Genomic DNA, 24,317 nt, shown 5'->3' with positions numbered 1-24,317 from the left:
TAATCAAATTGTTTACTCCTCCGGGATTTCTTCTGCCATCAAAGCCAGGCATTGTGTCTGTCAGCATGCTATGGAGTCAAGGCTATAGCTTGCAGGAGGAGTTGGTTTGGGTGTCAGAACCAGTCTGACAGCTCCTTATGCTGCTACTCACATGTTTCTTAAGGGCTGTGCCGTTGATTCCTCTGGTGGGACCTCAGACAAGTCCTCCTCCCCATGCCTGCCTTGCTTCCCCGGGCACTGCACCAGCATGCCGGTAGCTGCCTCACCTCATACAGTGTAGAAGTCCTGTGGTATTAACTGTATGTGTTTTAATAAGAGCAGCCTCTGTGAGTCCCAGCAGACCGGCAGGAAGGGATGGAGATGTGCTGTATAACCCTTCTCCCCTACTCACACCATGCCCAGTAGCCTAAGAAAAGCCAAGGAGGAAAAAATGAGAGGGAAGGTAAGGGACTGAAAAGTGAGCTTCCAAGACAGACAGCTGTGTCTTTGTAGCACAAAAAGGAGAGGACTGAGGGAAGGAAGAATAACACTGAGATAGGATCAGCAGTGTAACACCCCCTGGGACTTGGCTGTTTGGAATATGGCAGATCTGAGCTGGGGGTCCATCCCATGCTCCACTTTGATGACCAGCAGCCAGTGTGAGGTCATGACAGTCGCCTGGAAACAACAGCAGTGAATCTTTAAGGAATACACTTAGCTCAAAAGATCAGAGGGTGAAATGCTTTTCAGTTTCTTGGCTTTTGATCCTTGTGCATTTCATTCCTAGTTAGTTTTCTCTTTTCATTTATAGCACTGATTCCCCTGGAGTTTTTCATCTTTTGTTGGAGAGTATGTTTTTAACATGTCAATAAAACCCTACAAAACACATAAAGTTCAAGTTGCAGGGTGACTTGAGATTGGAGATGGCTTGGAGATTGACTGAGTTGAAGTTGGTGGTGTTTCTTTAAGATTGAAAATGATAGGGGAAATCAAGCCAGGCCAACTGAGCTCTGTGGAGAGGCAGTTCTGGGAAGATTATCGCCCCATTAGAGCTTCTCATTCTGCCACAGTTAAGGGCTTGTCATTACTGTGGTTTTCTAGCTATCATCTTACACCTGGAAAGCATTAACATAGGATTCAGTTCCTTGTAGAATCCCTTCAAATGCATTTGTTTGTGGAAGTAAGTTATCTCTTGCATTTGATGTGACATAATAATTATAATTCCTTTCTCCTGAGACAACTCCTTGTTTTGTTCTTATAAATGCTTTTTTTTTAACCACAGAATTTCCTTTCTGATATATTTGTTTTATAGTTTTAAGTCTCTTTGAACAAAGGGAATATTTTGTTTTGTTACTTATTTAATTGCCATAATTACAGTCTTTCCTGACTAGTATGTTTGTAGGCATTTATAACTTCTTTTGTGTTAGCATTCCAACATTGACTAAGTGCCTCTGATCCATATTAAGTGCTGGCTATCATCTGCTGTGGAGCTCTTAAGCAGTTGCCTTAGAATGTCAAATATATTGCATTGTGTCCCTAACAGAATAAAAAACAAGTTGGAAATGTTAGCAATAAGGGAAGTGTTGCTGTAGTCGAAAAAGTTATCCTGTTACAGGAGAGGTTGTCTCAAGTCAGTCTGATTTGGTGCACAGCAAGGAGGCATGTTTCTACTTCTTCAGAAAACAGCAGTGTGTGTCCCTGTCTAGCATATCTGTAGTAGCCAGCCAGTGACCTGGCCAAGCTCCTGTTTGACAAATCCATCCATTTCACACAATGATGCACGGGCTAATGTTGTATCCAGCCTTTCACTAGAGGGAGAAGCCCCGAGCAAGGCCATGGATCGATGTCCTACCTCCCTGGGACCAGCTGTTTCAGACAGCCAACTCATGTCATGGGAGTCTTTTCTCCCTCTCCAATAAAAATAACCAGACCTACAGGATAAAGTATTTTCTTTTCCTCACACTGAATAACATCCTGACACCTCCATGCCTCAGGCTCAATGCACACATGAAGAAGCAATTATATGACAGACAGTTTCCTCCTCAGCTTCCTCCATTATTCAATTGCTTCACATTCCCTTGTCCTCTCAGCACTGGCTGATCTGTCCCTTGTCACAGGTGTCCCAGGACCCTCAGGACTGGCAACCTGCACAAAGGTGATGGACGAGATATTCACTCTGGGAGTTGTAGCTGCTCTCAATAACCTAGGTACTCCTTAGTTACTTAACATGGATGCTTGCCTTCCAGAGGCATAGAACCTTGTGGATTGCTGCTCTATGCCACTGCAAATCCAATAGTGAGGTGGATGTGTTAAATGATGGTCTGATCCACAAAACCAAAAGGAAATTCTTCCACAGGAATACGGTGAAATGTGTGGTTGTTCCTACTGCAGACTTTAGGCAAGAGAGTCATTTATCAAGAAGGAAGCTGTATCATCCTTCTTGTTAATGCTTTACACATGCATTTTTGCTCAAGTGCTTGACAATATCCACTGTACGTTATGGCTGATAGTAATAGAAATTGCCCGTGTGCTGTAGGATTTGGACTGAAAGACAGCAAGCCCTTGGCATTAGTGCCATTTCTCTTGCCAAGGCATCAGTGTCACATCCAGGGAAATGTATCCTTGCAAGTATTTCACCAGGGTGTCTAATGCACAGCTGACAGATAAGACAGTGCCTGTGCCTGGCACTGGGAGAAATGGCTCAGCACATAATCAGATGACAGTGTATCATGCAAGGCAAACAGGACTTTTCTTACTCTTCTTTTCCTTTCATGTGTGACTGCATATCTGACTAACTTAGGTGAATTTTCGTTTATATGCCATTGCACCTCAGTGCAGTTGTTCTTTCTGCCGTTCCCTGATTCCTGGTATGGGGGGCTGCTGGTTCCTGTGTGAGGTGCTAGAGAGCTGTGTTCCAGGGTGAAAAATAGATTATACAGAAACTAATGGTTTGGAGCCATCGTATCGTTTTGGCAAGGGGGTGGTTTCTCTGGTTTCCCTCTGTCAGCGATGGAGAGAGTAGCAGCTTTCCCAGGGAGCAGACCAGAGTGCAAGGTACTTGGCTGCTGCTCTGAACCAGTGGCTGAAAGAGAAGCAGGGTGGAAGATGAACTCTCTTAGGCCAGAGTGATAATGTAACCCTACTACAAGAGAACCTGCGTAGATGAAAAACAATCCTTACCCGCAGTTCCCTCACCTGATTTTCTTTTTTTTTCTGGTTGGATTCACGCCTTGGTCTGACAGATTATGCAGCCTCATGTATCTTCCCTGGGGAGGGGATGAGCAAACAGGGAGAGGAGGGAAGGTGGGCCCATATATTTCTTTAACAGCCCACAGTTAATCAGCTAAGAGAGATCAGCCAAAGCTTCAGTCCTTCTCCACTTCCCATGACTCTTATGGTTTGCAAGTTACCTTCTTAGCCCCCATCATACATTGCTTTCCTACTCTCTTAGGGTGACAGTGGTGTAGTTGCAGTGAGAGCTGATCTGAGGGATAATCTTTTTTACCTTGTTAATTTTTAGTGAGATCAACACCCTAAGCACACATAACACATGTTAGCACAGATGTGCTGCTCTCGATCCAGCTTAGGTCAGCTTAAGTTGCACCTCTGCAGTATGCAAAGGGCAGTCAGATGGAGGCTGTTTAACAGCAAGTGCAGAGATAGGCAGTAAGGTTTCTGCTCTCTCACAACACCAAATTTGCTATAATAATAATAGCAATTGTAATTTTGATACTGCCTGGAGTCAATAGAATGCCTGTTGCATTTTGGTTCTGCTGGATTTCCTTTTTCCTCAAAGAACCACATAGGTCTTGCTTCCAGAACACAAAGGTGCACTCATTCTTTCCCTTCATTGCTTTATCTGAATGTCAGAGCTTGGGTTTGCCTCCCTGCTGTTGTCTTGAGGTCAGCTGGGTTTTAGGCCACTGAGAAGTGGCCCATGATAGAGAAACTGTGGCCAAATACAGTCCTGTCAAATTGGAAGGTTATGCTTTTATTCTCAGCAACCACTCTTAGACAGCTTCATATTGAGCTCTTCATTTAAGAGTGCTTTCTAAAAAAAGTGCTTTAGGTCCTCTGTAACAATCAAACTTACTGGAATGCTGCTTACTAAAACACTTCAAGCCACCCACTTCTTTGCTCTTTTTCTCTTCTAAGGAAGCTTAAAAAAATTATGGTACAAAACATTTGTGGTGAATAAGGTACAGGGCCTTATTGCACTCTGTCACAGAAGAAGGTAAAGCATCTTCTCAGATCACACGAGAATGTAGCAGAAACTGAGAATAAAATCTCTATTTCCCTGGTGTTACATTTGTACTGCCTTCATCCTCACCCAGGCAGCTCCTGTCTTTCCTGCCTTAGATATGGCGTGGGATACTTAATGCCACACAGAACCCACATTGTTCCTCTGTCTGCAGCACTTGTCAAGCAGAGGTTTGAGATTTAGATGGGCATGTTTGATAGAAAGGTCACCATTCTGTGCTGCACAAGAATGAGCATGGCTGTGCATCCATTCATTTGATCAATACTGCTGCTGTTGGGAGCTGTAAATGGCTGTCTAGACCAGACCTTAACAATGGATGTCTCCTACTGAAGACAGTGCAATATTCTGTATTTTTATGCAGAAAAGGTGCAGTTTTCTGAGCTGACCTGACCTTTACTATATTTCTTCTGAAGTAGCACACCTGTATTATGATGTTTGTCTACAGTCTTTAATAAGGAATGTCATTAATGTCACAAAATCTTGTTCTGTGTTTTTACAAAAGAGTTCTTCAGTCTTTTAGTTCAAAATCTCATTTATTCATCAAAGCAGATTCTTCTGTCCTCTGATGCTCATCCAAATGTTTGCTGTGTAAGCTGCCTGCAATGGAGCAAATGGTTCTGCTCCTCCAATTTATTTTTTTTTAAAACCCCAAAAACATATGGGGAATACAGAGGGAGCATATGCCTGCAAAGTAAAACATCCTGGTAAATAAAGAGGAGCATCCTCAAACCAGTGTGTTGTACATGGCTGTCTGATGCGTGTGTAAAAAGATACTGGAAGTATTTTGTTTTACCCCCAGACAATTAAGGTTCTTGCTATCCCTCCCTCCCTGCATTCAGAGAACATCAGTGGAGGTTCTTGATCTACAGCAGCATTTATCAGGATGTCTGTATAGGGCAGTGGGAATACAGAGAAGGCATCCAATAACCCATTCTGAAAAGGAGACCTGAAACTGTTACCAGGTTACTAATTTTGGATTCATTTGCATGACTCCCCATCCTGGAGTCAGCCATGCACAGAGGAATCCATAGGAAGGATGCAGGTGGTGGTGAATCCAGCCCAGATCAGAGGCAGGTGTATAGGGAGCACTGGCTGGCCAGACAGCGTGTTCTCTTGCATAGCTAATGAGAGCAGGCTTCTAATGAGACTGAGTGTCTTGAGACGTGTCACTGCACTGAGGTGATGGAGTGTGCACTGCGTGGCAACACAGGGAACAGGGACAGCACTTTCTCTTATTATGTCTCAGGGAACAAATGCAAAGGTCTGAAGGTGCAAATTGGAAGGAGTCTGGTGCTCAGGAGAATGCTGACAGTCTTGTCAAGTATTCCCCTGCCAGATGCAGTCTCTGCCAGGCTGCTTATTCTCCTGGATCCACTATTGTGCCGTCACTGAAAGCTTTTATTTCTTGCCTTAAATTTCCTTTGGCAGCAGTTGTTTAGGTTTTTTTTCTTGGAGATTTAAATGATAAAATTTCTGTCTAAATCAAACGGACTAATGACATATTAAAAAAAATAATCAGAATTTCCTTAGTGCAGGAAATTGCAAGGTTTGGAACTTTCGCTTACATCTTAATTACAAGCTTTTTATAAATTAAAAGCTGAAACGTTGCAGAGGAGGGAAGCTTTTTATTAAAATCATTAGGTGTTTTAGAATTGGAATATGTTTGTTCTCTTTTGTTAAATCAGAGTGCTTAAGGGCTTTCCTGATTTGTTTTGATTTTTTTGTTTTAAATCATCTCTGCCTTCAAAGTGCTTGCATCTTTGTGGGTAAAGATATGCTTTGAAAGTATCTTTCCTTTTACTTGCAAAACGTGGGTGGATGTGCAGCACTGGCAATAATACTTTCCTGCACAAAGTGCTTGAGAGGGGCAGGATCTCCAGCTTGGTGTTCCCAACAAAACACCTGAGGATTGGGGGCAGGTCAAACTGAGTGATGCCCTTGATACAGGATGGCAATGAGGATGTGCTTTGAGAGGAAGGATCTTCTTTGAAAGTTATAAGTGTCCTAGTCTGAAATGAAACTCTGGTGCATTCCTATCAAAGTGGTTTTTATGTCTAGCCTTAGTGATGATTCAAGAAACAACTAATTATTCAGCAGAGTTAAAATGTTGCAGATGTGCTTCTCCCTCAAAGGACATGAGGTGGGTCTTCAGTTACCATCTAATCACGTTGCTTCCATCAGAGACTGCACTAATTCTAAGTGGCTTTTCCACCCACTCTGAGCAGCTCAAGCAGCTTGTTTGCCTTGAGTATGAACTGCCTGTAGGTCTGCTGGAAAACTTTTCCTAGGAAGCAAGCTTACAACCAGCTTTTTCTATTCAGGCTATTGGCTTTTCTGACCTGAATCTTTCCTTAGAGAGTGCCATATCACCTGTATGGCTAGAGGACTGTCTCTATGGAAAGTAGGAAAAGCTTGCTTTTTCCCTGGGAGAAGGAGGCTGAGCTCAGCAGCCTGGCTGGATACCATGTGCACTGGTCTTCCAGACCAAGGGAGGCTTGTGCCTATTCCTGTCTCTGAAGTAATTTTGTAAATAGAGCTTTAGGAGAGAAAAGTAAGTCTAGTTGTAACACCATGGTAGATTTCTATATTTGCAAGCAGTTTCCACATGATTGACAGTTTTGGGCATTGTTTGAGGACAGTTTGCTCTCCAAGCAAATTCATTTTTTTGGGAAGTTGGAGGAGGGGGTTCCTGCTGAGGTTAGCTGGATTCATCTGGATGTTACAGTTCTATTGAGCCTTCTGACAAGCCTTTCTTCATGCTTGAAGCTCTTTATTTTCTCAGTTTTTGACCTCACTGGGTAAAGCCAATGCTAATTTGCAGTGAAACTGGGTTTTATGGACAGGAGAAGAACCATTACCTGCAACAGTGCATCAGAAAGGCTTAGCTTGCAGAATGCTTGAATACTGAGCACTTACTGTCTTTGCTTTCCATTCTAGGTAAAGAATTCTGGTTTTTTCCTTCAAAGCAGACAAAAGTAAATGTTGCTCAAACCCCTTTCACAGCTGCTATCTTATTCTTTCTGACTATCTTCAGGTTCTTCATAACCTGAAAGTTTCTGTAAACAACAAGATCATTGTTCTATAGAGAAGCCACAGATGAGGTCTTTTAGATAATGCCCAGCTTGGACATGAGTAATCTGCAGTTTTAGACTGAGTCAACTGGGACAACTTGAACTTCATGCAAAGGTAGTCTTCTTTTCTTTGTGATTTTTACATGTCAAGGTTGTGACAGATTATCACCAAAGTGACAAAGCAGTAGATGGGCACTAAGGTGAAAATCTCTATCCAGGCAGAGAGGACTGATGCTTCAGTAAGCACTGTCACTGTACTTTGACAGATTAGGTGCAGAAAGGAAGTTGCAGTGAAAATGCACATTTTGCAGAAACTGGAAAAAATAAATGCTTTTCAACTGGTTTATCTGTATTTTTGTGTTTTTAAAGGTTTTTTGATAGATTTTAAATGGAACAGGAATAGAATAATTTGAGGCAAAGGACTGCAGGTAACTTGAGGCGAAGGATTGCAGGTAACTTGAAACTGAAGGTCAGCTGGGTTTAAGTTATCCACTATATGTTGATAAGCTTAAGTAACTCCAGTGGCTTGCCACTGTAGTTTTCTTTTCCAGGAACTGACCTGGTTTCTCCTTATCTCTCTACCTGTCTTTGTTCTATAAATATTTCTGATGAGAACTTCAGTAATTTAGGCAGAAGTAGCAATTTGCTTGCCTAGAACACACTGGCATCTCTCTCTGCTCCCCCTGCCCTTTCCAGGAGATGTTCTCCAGCTCTTTGGTCACAGCAGCCTCTTTCAGGAAAAGGGGACAGATTCTTGTCAGCAGTTTGGCCATTGCAGTCCTGGGTTCATCTAGCCTAGTAGGTGTGCACTGCCACACTTTGACTTTTTTGGTCTTTACTTTATCCTTCTGTTTCAGTTATTTTCCCAGTGCTCCTGAGTGACTCAAACTCGCCTTTGGTGTTAAAAAAAAAAAAAAAAAGAGTGGACCTAAAGTTAACATTTGAAAATATAGCACTGTTGTAAAACCAGTATCTGGAGTATTCAGAGTATTCTTGATTAAGGAAATATAACCCAGGAGAAAGCCTCCTTTGGCAAATGGTCAGAAGCCTGTGAGATTCATATGGCTTGCTGGAATGTCTGGTTTGTCCTTCCAACCACCCTTGCTTTTTTCCCCAGTTGGTATCCGTGTTTATTGCATTTATTATTTCCAAAATATTCCCCTAGTATTTTGCTAATGGTTGGATGATGATCCTCTTACAGGATGGAGATTTCTTCATTGTAGATGTCACATCTTTCATTTCTTTACTAAGTTGTGCATGGCCTTCTGTGAGTTACCAAACAGTGTTTTTTCCCAGAATAAAGAATAACTATTTTCACAGGTTACCACTTTGCCATCCAGGTGCTATAACTGCTAATGTGCTTCTCAGAGCTGGAACTTCATGCTTACAAAACATCAAGATTCAATTTCAGTTTAGCCAGGGAAAAGGCCTAGGAGCTACAGCTCCTGCCCTGCCCATTGCAGCTCTTCTCCTTTACTCACTCCAATGCAGCTTTTGCTACCAGAATGTCTATTTCCAAGTGGAGATGAGGCTAAAAACCTAGGTAATAATAGGGATTTTATAGCCTTTTCTTATAAAGGAATTCTGAACTAAGCACGTGAAGCATTATTCCCTTGGCCATTCAGTGAAGGTGCCCTAAGTGGCACATCTGTTTCCTACAGCTGTTTTTGGTGTCTTTGCTTCCATTCAGCAGTCATCAAAGCCCTGCTGGAAACCCTAATCACTCATATATCTGTTGGAGAGAAACATTTACAGAATACACAAAACAGTGAATTAATGCAGATACTGGGTTCTACAAATCATCAGCTTTAAGTTTTGTTCGTTCTGATATTTCCTCTCATTACAAAAATTGGAGTGATATTTTTCTTTTTTTTAACTTCTGACAGATTGAAGACTGTTTCCAGGGGACCTGGAAAAATGCAAATTATTTTAGCCCAGAGTTCATTTTCTAGCAGATACTATTCTTCATTTTACTGTTGAGTGAGTAAGCAACAGTTACCTACAGTCTCATGGGATATTTTTTTCTATTCCCATTAGCAGGAACCTCTGGTGGTGGTGGGGGGCTTTCTTCTCCTGCTACTGTAACAACCGAAGATAAATTTAATGTGGTCCACAATCCAATTTATACTCCCCTGTAGCAGAAAGAATCTGCTCTGTGACACTGAAGGATTTGTTTTTTCCCAGCTGCTGTTAGTGGAATTTGAGGCTTTGAGTAATTGGGTTGAAAACCATCCTTTGAGGTAGGCATTTTATCTTCTCACTTAGGCATTACACCTTCTACCAAATCAGAGCAGTACATAGACAAATGTATTTGAAGAATGGCAGAATTGATCTAATCTTGTAGGTGACATATAAAAATACCTGTCTGTTACTTCTACTTGTATAATAGTTATAATCAACCAGCATGGTGATTATCTGATTATCTATTTTACATTTATTAGTACTCCTACAGATAGAATAAGTAATTCCATCATGATTGGGGTTATTCTTTTATTTAATTAGTAAAAATATGAATTTTCTGTTCAACGTTTGTCATACAGAACTTTTTTTTTTCCCCCAAAGCATGATGTCCTGTTTCTTAAATCCTCTACTGAGTCAAATTCAGTATTATTTGCTGTGTGAAAATGAGACTAGATGCTGAAATTTACTTTTGGATGGTATCATAGTCAAGCTCAGAGCACTAGTAATCCGTCACTGGGGCATTGGTTTTGCAGACTTAGGCCAAGTCTCTACTAAAATATTATGCAGATGAAGGTCCATCTGGTCTGCCAGACATTCTCCTGAGCCAGACTTGCACTTTTACAGTTAAATCTGTGCAAGAAGCCTGAAGCACGGTGGTAGAATTGCATTCAGAGTTTGGCTGGGTGGTGGATGCCATCCTTCACTCAGCACTGGGTGGGTAAGTGAGGGCTCTGATCCCCCAGGGCTGCCTCAGCAGTGCAGGGCTGGCCCTGCTCTATGGTGCTCATGGGCAGGGGCTGATGCTCTGCCCACCAGTGTGCCAGCATCCAAGGCAGCCTCTGCAGCTCTGGCATGTTGCCCAAGACAGTTTCTTTCCCCACTTGGTTGGCTGGGGCACACAGGGCCTTAAATAACTACAGGGATGTACTCAGTGAGTAGTTAGCATGGCATATATACATAAAGTTTCAAAACCAGTGTTGGAGGCATCTCAGTGGCATAGCTGTTTGTCTCACTAAAGAGGAGCATCATGGATCTGTTGCAGAAAAAAAAGTACATATTTATTTTAGAAGAAAAACACAAAGGTGCTCAGTGTATTAAGCTGGGGGTTGGAGTTAACTGTATCAAAGCTAAATGAGCAAGAGTGAAAGTATTTTACTACATGTTAGACTGGTTGGACTGAAAAGTGATGTGGGTAAATTGCTGGCACACAGCACAGATTACTGTTTCCTTTTTGTGCTTAACTGCACTGTTACTGCACCTTGGGACTTAAAGAGCTGTCACTGAAAGTCAAATGCATGCTCTTATTTATGACATGCAGCAGGGTGTGTGTCATCCTAAAAATGCTTTATTGACCTCCTAAAGATGTGCTGTGCATGGAGAGTCATTTTCACAGGATGTAGGGAGGGAATTTTCTCTAGTTATTAATTTCTGAGTCTTACCACAGTGATAGTTACCAGTGTACAGGAGATGCTGTATCTGATTGATGTGCAGATTTCATGCTTTCTTATCCTGCTGCTCAGGAGTTCCTGGCCTGCACCAGCATAACTCTCATCTTAAGAGCTATGCCACCTGCCAGAGGTTCAGATTAATTAATTTTTTTGTCAAGAAAAGGCACCTCTCTCATAATTTCATTTCTAGAAGAAGCCTCCAGATGTTTTCACTTGTCAGCTCTCCATCCAAGATATTAAGAAGGAAGGGTTTTATTGTGACAAATAAGTAGAACTTAACAAAATGAAATGATGCTGGTCTGGATGCAATCTGTACTCAAATCTGTATGGTCAGGAGGTTTATGGTTCTCTGGATGTAAAGGACATGTGCTAATACTAAGACTGGAGTTATTTCAGGGTAGTGTTGGTGGACAAGTGATGCAGTGTCTGTTACAGAGTAGATACTGCTGCACTTTCCAGAGGCAGCTCCATCCTCAGCCTTGTAGCAACTGAGGCAGGAATTCAACCTGATTTCACCCAGTTTACAAGTAAGGAAGCTAATGAAGAGTATTAGGTTTTCAGTACTGCTTGGATTGTGACAAACTGGGTTTTCTTTCCTACTGGACCCCCTGGTTTGTGTGGATTTTTTGTCTCATGGAGTGCTAATGCCAATAAGGCCTCCCAGACATTGTGCAAAGAGTGTTTCCGAGAAGACCCGTGAATCATCTTTCTGTTCTGTAGGCAGATACATCATTGGTGAGAAGATAAGAAAGATTTGGGCATACTGATTTCTTTTGCATTTTCTCATGTGCCCAGAATTTAAGACTGCAAGGAAAGGCTCATGGCATCTTTAACAAGCACAAAAAATGGATGATTGAAGCTCTTAAGAAGCTTCAGAAGAAGTTTTCCTATAGATCTTGACAGTTTAGATGCTCTAAACGGGTTTTCAGACACCTACTTTATGATCACCTGTGTGCTTGGCAGACAGTTGCATGAACTCTTTTTTCCTCTCTCTCTCACTGTCTCTGTCTTTCTTTGCAGAACTGATTTGCTCATCTAGAGGCAGGGCAGCTGGATTTTGGGAGAGTATCTGCTCTCTCAGGGCTGGTCACTCTGGTGAAAGACCTTGAATCAGACTGTTGACGCAGAGGAGGCATCTTGCCCTTTGCTCTCTACTCTTCTGGTTGGCAGTGTTTTGAGATGAACTGAGCTTTTACCATTGAGCAAAATAAAGTTCCTTCTCCGCTGAGGGACAGAATTTTTTGTCCTCAGTCCCAGATCCTGTGACTACAAGGACAGAGTATGCCAGGCTCAAGGTTTGGTAGGACATAGTGCCAGCACTTAGTTATGCGTGCAGAGGAGCAGTTGCCACAAAAGCAGTGGCACTCAAAACGTGGTGCAGGCAGACTGCCTGCTTAAATTCATGGTCACTTGGCAGCAGCATTGTGGCACAAGTGTCCTGCCAAGTCATGAGCTGGCACACTGCCCTCCATTTAGACTGGGACGGTAGGCAGCCAAGTGACCAGCAGCTGTGGCTGTGAATAGCAGGAGGGCGCTAGTCCAAGAACAACAAGAAGAAAAGCTTCTTCTTCTACATCTAGAGATTTTGTTGGTTCTTCCAGACATGTCTTCTCATTTCAAAAGGATCTGGAGGGTGCCCTAATACAGCTGCCCTTTTTGAATCCTGTCCACTGGAATCCCCCAGTTACAGGATTCTGCATTAGCTCATGTTGTTGCCCAGTCTGTGACTGCAGTAGACAGAAGCGTGTTTGCTTGAATGTATAGAAATGAAATTTGCAGCTTTGAGGAGAGGATTCATTGTTTCTCTGCTCCCTTTGTTTGAGCAGGACAAGTGAAATGACCCATAAAAATGTCTGCATCCTGCAAATGGCTTCTACACCAGCTTTCCTCCTAATGGCTGCATGAGGATTGGTTTTTATCTTTAAGGATGCCAAAGTGCTTGAATGAATGTAGTTTACGGTTTTTAAAGAGGTTGACAGATGTCAACGGGGGCATCAGATTGCTCATTCTTTGTACAGCCCTTCAGATAGCAGAAGTGATTCTCTGTCCCCATCCAGTTCTACACTACAGCCTGAAGATGTGATCTGTCACAGGCAACCTCAAGCACATCCCCCAAAATCCCCACACAAACAAAAAATCTGAAACGAATTCTCTGGAAAATAGCACAAAGTCAAACATTAGGTTTAATGCTGGGGTGTGCACACAGAGGTCCCACTTCAAGTGGCAACATGTATAAAGCTGTATGCTCAATGTACTTAGTGAAATTGATGGGGTCAGGGTAGAAGAAAGTCCACACAAACCCTGCCTATGGAAGCTCAAGGGCATCACTGTCTCTGCAGCCACACTTCTTACATGCTGAACGCAGGGAAGTGATCTCCCCTAGTCTGTCATAGAAGGTTAATGTTGTGGTACAGGCTCATGATCTATTTAAAGGCATTTCTGCATCAGCCTCCAAGATCTTTACCCCAGCATCTCTCATTAGCTGTCAGTCTGGTGGAATTTCCTGGCTTTTGAAGTGGATTTTCCTGCTTGTGGTCAAAGAAAATGGCAACAAGGACTTGGGAGAGAGTGTGAGCCAGACTCCCTGCTGACCGCAGAGCTTCCCTCGCCATTTGTCATAGAAATACTCAAATAGCTTTCCAGCCAAGTCTCTGAAATAAAAACTTTACAGCACTAGCATCTTTAGGCTGTGTATCTCAGAGACAAGTATTGGCAGCTGGGTCTGAGCACCCACCATGGATGTGATGCCTCTCACCATCTTTATCTTCTTGTCTGTTGAGAGGATCAGTAATGTCCCTGGGAACTGTAGGAGCACTGCTGGGACATGGCATTAAGGAGTACTAGATGTGCACAGGGACACCTCCCGGCCCCTCTCAGTGATTCCTGCTGTGATTTCTCTGCTGGCAGCATCCTCAGGGGGCTGGAGATAAGCACTTTGCTCAAGCAAAACCTAAACTGCAGATGTTGGCCAGCTGCACGCAGCTGGACCAAAGCTCCACTCATCTTGACAAAAAAGCCAAAACCAAGTCCTTACACAGGCAGAGGCTCGAATGAAACTGAAATGATTAGTCCCCTCATGCAGCACCCCAGCTTCTAGCAGCAGGGGTAGACATCAGCAATTCTTCATGCTAAATAACTAGGGCACAATGAGAGGATATAAGACTCAAGTGTCTTCAAGGAGGAACTGCAAGATGATTAATGCTGCAATAGCTGCTTAATTACAAATGCATGTTGGTCGCCAGATGATATCTAGGCTGAATTTAAGGTCTGAATCTTTGCCTGTGAAATATGATCTGGATATCATTGGCGTGACAATGAAGGATATGTGTGTTGACAGCTCACTGGGGTAAAAAAAAGACTAAGTGTAATGGTTTAGAAATGCAAAGTCTTAAGATACCATGTATAAGTTTTAGTGCATTTGATGAGACATTTAAAAGCAAACCTTTTTTTTTTTTTTTTTTTTTTTTTTTTGTGAAGAACTCATTTGGAGAAAAAGGAGAAGTGATGCAGCTTTGTCTGGTTACCCAGATAAAACCTGCAAACATAACTATATCTTGTGGGAGCCTTGGTACTCTCAGAGTTCTGTTGAGTTACTTGCTTTTGTGATCTTTTGAAGGGTGAGGCCCCAAGGCTGTTGGTATGACTATCCAGTAATACCACTGTATTAATATGTCTGCATAGTTTGTGAATTGTAATCATGACTTAAATATAGCTCCTTGCCAGGCAGGGTGAGGCAGCAGGTGGGAGGCTTGCAGTGCAGCCGGTGACTGGGGAGACATTTCCTGCTCTTTGGCATTTTCCAGAGCTTCAGCAAACACCAAAGTCCATGTCAGGGCTGCCCTGCAAGCACAAAAGTTAAATGGGAGCTAAGAGTGGCAGGCTGCATCAGCTCTTTGAGTGGCTTGGGTGTCTTGAGGCAGGTGTGTTGGTAGCACCATGGAAGCATGGAAGCATTCTTTAGAGTTGCTTTGCTCAGGAGTTGGTGAGAGAGTTTGTGGTGCTCTGAAAGGCTGGGCACAGCCTGGTGCAGCATGGCTGGAGCACTGCAGTACCTCAGGGCAGGGATGGAGGTGGGCATTGCAGTGCAGAGTTCTGTAGCAGGGCAGCAGTGTTGGTCTGTCCATGGTTTAATTTGGTTAATACCATGTGTGTACAAGTTGTGACCTATGAGGTCAGGAGGGGGTTTCCTTTGATTTCTTGGGGATGTTTGATGGAGTCTGGTGCTTTTGTGTGTGGAAGTGAAGGTGTAGGACTTAGTTCCATGCTGGTGTGTAGCCAGCATTATGATTGTGTCATGTTGTAGTGTAACTTCACAGGTTCCTTCAGTGGGGGCACTGGCCTGTCACTGGTTCCATACGTGTTCTTCAGGGTAGTACAGGGTGTTACAGCAGTGCTGTGTAAGTCACTATTTGTAATACTGTACTGTGTGCAAAGAGGAAACCTTGATGAGTTGTTTCTGATTATGATTTGGGTGATATCAGTAATTCAGCTTCATCTGCTCTGACTTAACTTTCAAAGCAACTATATATCTTATCTCTTTTTACTTTTCATGATGCACAGATCTAACCACTTGTCAAGGAAATAAAGATTTGTTGAATCGTTAGAGTTATATTTTCAAAATTGGCCTAAACAAAAATTGGCATAAACAAAATGTAATTTTATACTTAATGCTGTAATTGTAGTGGAGGGTGTCTGTGAGGGCATAACCAAAATAAATTTTAGCATAAAAATCTTTAGAAATAAAACTTTATTCAGTTTATTGATTTAATTGCCATCACATTAACTGTTTCCTCACTTTGATTGTGCAAATCTTGGACAAAGTGTAGGTAGATTTAATTTTTTCCCCAGTTGCTGTGATCTCAGTCTGTGCAAACTGCAGTATAAATGGATGGGATTCCTTTTGAGCCTGCCCCTGGCCAGAAAGCCAGTGAGCATTGACTCAAAGCTGCCAAGAGTAAGGAGGAGAAGGTGTTAACTCATCCAGGGTTTAAATGGGTCTTTTCCTGGCACAAAACAGCCTGGCAATTTGACATCAGCCACTCAGCAGAGCAGAATAGGACAATGTCATTGACCATTACAACTGGTACCAATTCAACTTTTAATTTACACGTGCCAGCAAAAGAAGAGTAAAGACAGGCACCCTTCTTTTACTTGCTACACCTGTCTTTGTATCTATGGGGTTTGGACTATACTGATTTTATTTCTTTGAATACAATGCAGCAATTTTCCATGCCACTCTCTACAGCCTTAGAGAAATCACACATGTAAACTGATTAAAGAAAATAGCATTGCTTGGGTGAATTTTTCTGTAGCAATAGGTAATGGGTAGTCTATTATAGTTAATAGTACCTGGACAGTTGTGATCTTGTCACACACAGCCATTCAGGCTGCCTGCCTGTTTTTCCAGTACTTGTTCTGGGGGTTTATTGTTGTTTGGCTGGTTGGTTGCTTGCTTTTTTTTTTTAATCCACCGCTCTCCTCAGAAAATGGAAGTCACAACATTTTCTCATCTGATTTCTTATTCATTGCCGTCTCCTCAGCCTGCCAGTGTGGCATTACACGTGTTATTAGTAAAAGAAAAGATAAAAAATGGAGGAGCAGAATGACTTGAAAGACTGGAAGGAGAACTGCTGTTGAAGTCACTTCTGGACTGACTGTGGTCAGCTAGCATGAGTGGGATGTACATCTCCACTTTTTCTCCTCCAGCAGGAGGCCACAGGCTTAGCCTTTTGGAATAAACATGTTCTTTGCTGAGATTCAAATAAACAGAAATTAGAAATCTTCCCTTCATAAAGCTGCAGCCCCCTGAGCCCCTAATTTTACCGGCCTTACTCAGAGCTTGTACATCTCCATCAGCTTTCATAGATCATGCTTCAATTTTGTTTCCTAAAATACAAGTTTGAAAGAAGCCACTATTGTCCACTGAAAATCCAGACAGCATTAAAAAGCTAAGGCAGTTTCTCATATCTTATCAGTTGTCCCTTGTTCATTGTTTCTTGTATTTCTATTCATATATTCCTGTTTCTAAAATCTTTCTCATTCTTGTTGCTATGGTAAAAGCCTGCCTAAAAAAGAAGAATTATAGCAGCAAGGTACACTGACCTACAAAATAATCAGAACATAGTTGCTCTGTACAAAATGCTGCTTTCAAAGTAGCTGCTAGAAAATCTTGAGTGAGAAAGGGAGATGGCTGAAGTATAGTGACCATGTACATGGATCTGGATTTAGTGAAAACTCCAGTTTGTAAACAAAATTGCTGCTTCTGATCAGTGGATTTGTAGAGCCAGTACCCCATACATAGGATTTTTCCATGACTGCAATATTAGCAGTAGTAGACACCTCTAAAAAAGTGGTCTTGAGCATCTGTTTCTGTCGTTAACCTTCCAGCTCTGATGTGATTTTCTCCTCTGTGTACATGAATGTCATTGATACAGTGTTGTATTACAGTGGCTCATCCTTGCTGGAGGCACAGTTTCTTTTCCAACAAACTGATTTGAAATGAAGTGAAAACCAAACCGTGAATTTTTTGGTTCACCTCCCAGACTATAAAAATGGATGGTCTCATTAATGATTAACACAGCAGCTGGTAGCTCACTGGAGATCTGGAAGAAAATACTGCAATGTCTCCCTCCTCCAGCAAATATATTGGTTAACAGTTTTCTGTGCTCGTACTACCTTATTTTAGTATACACATTTGAATCCCAGCAGAGTGGATCTCTGCCTTCATACCTGCTCTAAGATCAGTAGGGATGCATTAGATCCTAGTTGTATCAGATAATATTTTGTGGTGTTATTAGTGCTTAGTGGTTTGCATTTCCATGTGATGTTAGTATGACTTTTAGAATGCTCTTCTATTTGAAACTATGCTGTGGGCTTTGAAGATTTCCAGGATCTTGTTGCCCACAGCATGGTTATGTCATTAAGAATCAAGTAAAATTTCACAACAATTTTGCATTTACATGAACATCACTTCTGGGTGTTTTGCTGTTGATAAATCCTTATTATAGCATTAAACTGTGCAAAAAATATACACATATATTATTGTCAGGAAGTGTTTATACTATTCCTTCTACTCCACAGTATTGGAGTACACTGTGCCTGGGCAGCTGACAAATGTGTAATGAACTCTAAAGAACCAGAGGGATCTTTTTAGACTAAATGTTCTCAGAATGTATTTAACTGGTCAGCTAAAAAATCACCAACCAAAATAAAAGAAAATCAAAAAACCCAGAAATCTCTAAAATAAAAACCTTATTACATAGTAATTTTGCATATGGCAAAAAGTGGTAGGTTATCTGGAGGCTTTTCTTTATTGCTCTAGAAGAGAACTGTGAGCATCTGTTCTCTTCTACACTGAGATTCTTCTAAAATGATTTTTTTTTAAAAATACTAAAAAGTATACTATAGTCTCTGGAACCTTGTGCAGAGGTGCAAATTTTCAAATAGTTGTCTCTAAGTATAGGTACATGTTTTGCTCTATATTTGCTGTAAAACGTTGTTGGATGCATGTATAGTGCACCGGTTCCTTCCCTGGCAGAGATAGGGCAGACACGGAAACTCACCTGTGCACAATTACAATGGATAGTGCCTCCAGGGTTTATCACAAGGTTGTTTCCATGGTGTACATGAAGACAGAACACCTGACAGTCAGCAGGCTGATCCTGGCCCAAAGGCTGCTTGTTTATCCAGCCATTCTTCAGGGCAGCATCACCACCTTCTGCAAGGAGATCGCTCCAAGTGGAATGTTGTGCTAGTGCCAGTGGCCAGAAGAGGGATGGGAGAGGAAGGTGGAGACTCACCTGAGCCCCAGCTGCTTGTAAGACAGGCAGCACGTGGAGGGATGAAGCATGTGGTGGCAGAAGTGAGAGCTGACACTGTTGTGTCCCACCACAGGACCTCAAATCCTGCTCCAGCTGGTGTAGCTGTGAGGATGAAGTACACTGGAGTGTTTGTAATTTGGTTGGTAACATTCAATTAATTTGCTTTCACTGACCTGAGTGGATATTTGTTTGTTTCATTAGAGATCCGAGCTCAACTCGTTGAGCAGCAGAAATGCCTGGAGCAGCAGACTGAGATGAGAGTGCAGCTTCTTCAGGATCTGCAGGATTTCTTCCGCAAGAAGTCGGAAATAGAGATGGAGTACTCCCGAAACCTGGAAAAACTGGCAGAGAGGTTCATGGCAAAAACCAGGAGTACAAAGGATCATCAGCAGTACAAGTAAGAGAAACCTGCTTGTGCATATCACCCCCCTGTTGTACCTGTTGCTGGTTCAAAGGCCTGTTTAAAATTTCCAGCCCTGCTTAGCAGCACAGCAGTTCTCATTGCAGCTGAAGGTGGATGTGTGCCTAAATACCAGTGTTGATGTGGCTCTATGCAGTTACTCATGGCAGCTTCTGACAAGTAGTTTCAGTTTCTTAAAAGTTGAGTTGCACAAATACTATCCCTAACCTACCATATGAATTTTAAACTACCCAAAATACCGTATCTAGAAGAGATGCAGAGCTCCAAAAGCTTGAAAATCTGTGTGCTCATTTCTAGTGGAGTCAGTAGGATTTTGAAGCATCTGAATGAAGGTCAGTCAACTTTACAACAGCAAAAAAAAAAGACAACTTTGGCCAAGAGTAACATTAAGAAATAAAACTATTTTGATTTATTGTTGCATGTGAACTTTGCTGCATCTTCACCTCTCTGATTTCTAGGAGTAAAGATGATGTGAACGTTATGTGTTGTTTACAATTTAATGTATCCTTTTAATGGCAGAGTTTTGTAACATACAGTGCATTTTCTCAAATGCTTCATTTGCATCACTTGCTGACATAGTCTCATGTGGTTATTTTCCTGACTTGAGCTGATTAATGGATGCATGTGTCTGGCTCTGATATGCTTAGGGATTTAGAACAGTATTTTGTGTTTGTAAAACTAAAAAATAATTTTCCCACTGTTCACTCAGTGCTGTGCTAGAGATACACAGATAAAACTGTTGTTTCAGGATGTCCTGGTTTAGGACAAATTAGGGGAAATCTCCAAAAGGGAGCCCCCCAAAACAAAACAAACCTCCAACCACCCCTCCCCCAACACCGGGTTCGGGAAGGAATTTCTCGGAGGAGCAAAGTGGAAAACAAAACCTATTTATTTACAAGTAACAAAAAGAACACTCCCCAACACAAGAAAAGGAAAGAAACAGACTGTGTATGGTGAGGGCTTCAAGCTTCTTTTGCAAGCTCCAGGTGTCCTGGACGTCTCAGGTCAGGTCCGGAACCGGTCCAGTATCTTCAGGGGAGGGTAAGAAAGAGGGAACAAAAGAAAAGGAAAAAAACAGCGCAAAAAAGCAGAAAGCAAGCAAGCAAAGCGGCTAGCCAAGCCAAGCAGCAAAAAGCCAAAAGCCAAAAAGGCCTGGTCAAACACTCCCCCCCTCTCTTCCCCGCCCCGCCGCAGCAAGACGGCCGGGTGGGGGGAAGAGAGAAAAGGCACAGCTGCCAGACACAACACACGATATTGGGATAAAGGCTGTCAATCCACGACACAGGACAAAAGTCTTTTCCAAATAGATCTGGCAAAGGAAAGGTTAATCAAATACAGCTTGAACAGTTCAAAGAACATTAATATATATTTCTTAAAATTCATTTTAGTGACTCAATGATTCTCTGTAGTAACCAACTTGTGCATATGTCACCACTTCACAGAGAGCCCTGACTTTTATTCTGCTTGTGGCAAAATCTTTTTTCCTTATGTTTACAAACATCTTTCCTTGTTCTTAAACATGTTAAATCCAGACTGGCAGCTGTACATGGAGGTTATGACTTGAGTTCTACCTTTGGCTTTGCTCTTGCTGTTCTCTGCTTTGAGAACAGGTTACTGCAAAAGTGGCTTTAGTTGTTGGTCCCCTGAGCTGTTCCCACCATTGCCCCCAGAGCAATCAGGAAGGTCTGTGGAATCAGCTTCGGGACGTACAGAAGCAGCAAGGACCAAGTAGTATCAGCATGGCCCTTCAGGAGTGCTCCTGTTGTCTGACCTGGCTGATAAAAGCCCTTGCTGTGAAGTAGCACTGTTAAGATGTCTATCTGAAACAAATGGAGGAAGTTTTCTTAACTCCTGATTCATAGCAAAGCAAAGCGCTGATGAAAAAGAAAATACTCTTCTCTGTTAATCATTCCTTGTTGCTTTGATTCTGAGGGTGAGAGCTGAAAGTAGATGATTAGATGGGAATTAAAGGCCATATTTCTAACAATGAGAAGAGCTAATTATTAGAAGAGTTAGCCAAGAGTTGTGGGAGTTTCTCTCAATTCATCACCACTTCTGCCTGTTTGATCCTCATGCGCTTTATCCTTTTAACTAAAGGAGAATCCCTGTAAAAGAGGGGAAAAAAAGAGCAGCAAGTTTCTGGAGCAGTTAGTTGGAAGGCAAACTTTATACTTAAATGTCAATAAAATCATAAGACAAATTATGTAAAGGTTTTTTTTTGTCTGTGAAATAGTTGTGAACTACATGTATTTTTATTTTGCCTTGTGTAAAAGAAATGAGAAGTCATCTTTTATTTCACTTTTTGCTACATTAAAGCTGGGAGTGGGCCTGCATTGCAAACAGTCTGTCATGGGAATTCAGAATTGGATCACTGGAAAAAGTCCAGTCCTGCTCTTTGTCTTGTAATTGACACATCTAGGACTAGCAGTAGCAGTGTATTTATGACTACTGTGAATTTCTGAGCATTGCTCACAGAAGATGGATGCTTGAGACATTTTCTTCTACTTCATCACTTATACAAATCCAATGCAGTGAAACAGCTACACCTGCAATTCTGCTCATTAAGAATTTGGGTTGTGCTTCCAGTGCTTGTTTATTTCTGATATCAAAAATTAATTACTGTTACTCTTCCAGGAATGACCTTTACTGATTTTGAACATTTACATGCACTCCATCTCTAAGCTTTGTGGAAAGATATTTTATACTTTTAAGGTGGCTTGCAGAGTATCCATGCCTCATGGGACTCGAGTGTGTCTTGAAAGTCATCTGAGGCTTGCCTAACCTGAGTTATCCCAAGAATGGATAGATTGTTCAGATGCAGATATTTTTATGTAACAAGTTATGACTGTAAATGTCAGTGAGACGTTTCAGTTAATAACATTTCATTTCTATATGTTATACATGTGTGTATCTCCTTCCTCAGGAAAGACCAGAACCTCTTGTCACCAGTGAATTGCTGGTACTTACTCCTGAACCAAGTGAGAAGAGAAAGCAAAGACCATGCAACGCTGAGTGAGATCTACCTGAACAATGTGATCATGCGATTCATGCAGATAAGTGAAGACTCCACCAGAATGTTCAAGAAGGTAATGCCTCTCCTGCAGCCCTCTATCCAGGCTTATAAGATGCATGAGGCAGGCAAAAGTGTCCTAATAGATAGCATGTGAGGAGAAGATTCAGCAAACACAGCATAAAATCTGTTTTAGCATGCATATAAATTCTTCATGACTGGTCTTTTGAAGCAGATACTCAGTGCTGAAATGCCTGGGATCCTGCTGTATGTGCTGGTGACCTTAAGAGCTGAATCACAAATATCCAAAAAGCAGGGGGAAAAGCCTGTCCTTGTCTAAAAAGCACACTTGTCTGTCCATGCAGAGAGGAAACAGTTTTCACTTACGTCTCCCAAAATAGTAACACTGTATTAATTAATTATTTTTAAAAATAATTTCATTGTGAATGAAACAGATTGAAGGCAAAGCAAGGATCTGCTTCTTAGTCCCTTGAAATAAAGTTGGTAGCATATGCTGCAATTCTCCTAAAAGTGTTTCCTTTTCTTTCTAATATTAAATATGAACATACACTTTTGATAAGTATTTCTATTAGAGCCTTTAAGTGTTGTCTCTGTACATGTGTGTCCTTGTCCACGACTGTTATGTATTTTCATAACACATGCAAGGTGTGTAAATCCCTCATGTACTAATCAAGCGCTCTAAGCAACCTTAGCTCAAGATCTACATCATGTGTTTGCAGGCATTGTTGTTCAAATGTTTCAAAAGAAAAATAGATTATAAATGCATATATATTAGTCACAGTGGGATGCTGGTAGACAATCAGCATACAAAACAGTTCAAGAAGAGTAAAGGTTAAAAGATGTAAATTGTGTGATGAAATGATGGCAGCGGTACCCAAGTTAATGTTTTCAGAACAGGGACTTGGTTTCACATATACCCAACCATAGATAGCCCTGGGGTGGGGAGAAGAATCATTTAGGGACCACATCGATTGTTCTTGGAGGAAATGAAAGTAAAAACTTAAACAGAACTTCCTGGTATGCATTAAAACCTGTAACAGGGACAGAGTTGAAGTTTATAGTTTCTCAATCAGTAATGGGTAGTTCATATAATATGTCTGACATGTAAAACTGTAATTTACTGACCACTCAATTTAATGAAATGGAAGATAGTTATAGAAATTGATCCAATAATGAGAAAAGTGATTTGAACGGGCTGCATACTGTCTATGTGCAGATATCTCAGAGTTCCAAGCCAGTAGAATTTTTTTTTAATCTGGAATAGTTTTCCCTTTGTTTATGTCTTCTTCAATAGGTGTGCATTATTAGACAAATCTGTTTGCTTTCAGCATAGTTCAGTTTTTTGACATTAGAAATTTTGCTTTTTCTTCCCTTTTGCCCAGGTAGACTATAAAATGGTATATTGTTAAAGTTTTCAGTGGACAAGTGTGTGTCCTTTTATATTCACTCATAATTTATTAATGGAGATTGCTGCAGCTTCTCTCTCAAAAGGAGGAAAATACATGGGTATTTTCAGTGTGTTAACAGGAGGCATAACATCTCCCTGATAAACTTGTCTCTGTCCTCCATGTTGTTCCCATGCAGATGCAACATTTCAAGTTTTCTCTTTCTAGCACAGCTTCTTGAAGAAGAGCTAGCATCCGTTCTTTCTTTTATATTCCTAACTTGGGAGTATAAAAGGGGAAAGAAGAGCAGGGAAGTTGAGGTGGTCCTGCCATGCATAACTCGAAGCAGACACTAGTAGAGCCCAGATCCTGAGCAGCCCTTTGCTACCTTTCATCAGGGCTTGCCAGCTGACACTCAGCGTGGGAGTGTCATGTCAAACAGCTGATAGCTGCGGTGGAGCGTGGGCAGAGTTGAGCTAAGCAAAGGCTCTGTGCAGGGATCTGAGCCAGGCCCATAACTTAGGGCTTAGGGGAAGGGTGGCAGGAACACATGCAGCACCTCAGTATGGTACAACTGAGCTTCGTGGGCATGTGCACTCAATGTGGCAATGCTTGTTCACCAGTATCAATTCTGAGCACACATTTTTAAGACATTCTGTCAGGCTCAGTACTTGTTGCAGAAGGTTGGTATTTCCACTGAGCCCCAGTGTGCACAGTTCT

General features: G+C 41.8%; 1 protein-coding gene across 2 annotated transcripts in view; it reads left to right on the top strand.

The window, feature by feature from the left end:
• SRGAP1 (SLIT-ROBO Rho GTPase activating protein 1) overlaps positions 1–24,317 on the top strand; it is a 138,955-nt gene that overhangs the window by 47,922 nt on the left and 66,716 nt on the right. Inside the window, exons 2-3 of one of the 2 annotated variants that reach the window (XM_058022878.1) lie at positions 18,962–19,157; positions 22,105–22,267. In XM_058022878.1, the coding sequence (XP_057878861.1) occupies positions 18,962–19,157; positions 22,105–22,267 (359 nt within the window). Of the gene's footprint in view, positions 1–18,961; positions 19,158–22,104; positions 22,268–23,032; positions 23,044–24,317 lie in introns of those variants that run through there. The other variant, XM_058022879.1, reaches the window with a different exon arrangement.

Source organism: Melospiza georgiana, chromosome 4 (genome assembly GCF_028018845.1).
Source record: "Melospiza georgiana isolate bMelGeo1 chromosome 4, bMelGeo1.pri, whole genome shotgun sequence".
NCBI lineage: Eukaryota > Metazoa > Chordata > Aves > Passeriformes > Passerellidae > Melospiza > Melospiza georgiana.
Note: the sequence above shows the minus strand (reverse complement) of the source record. Positions and strands in the feature narration are given on the sequence as shown.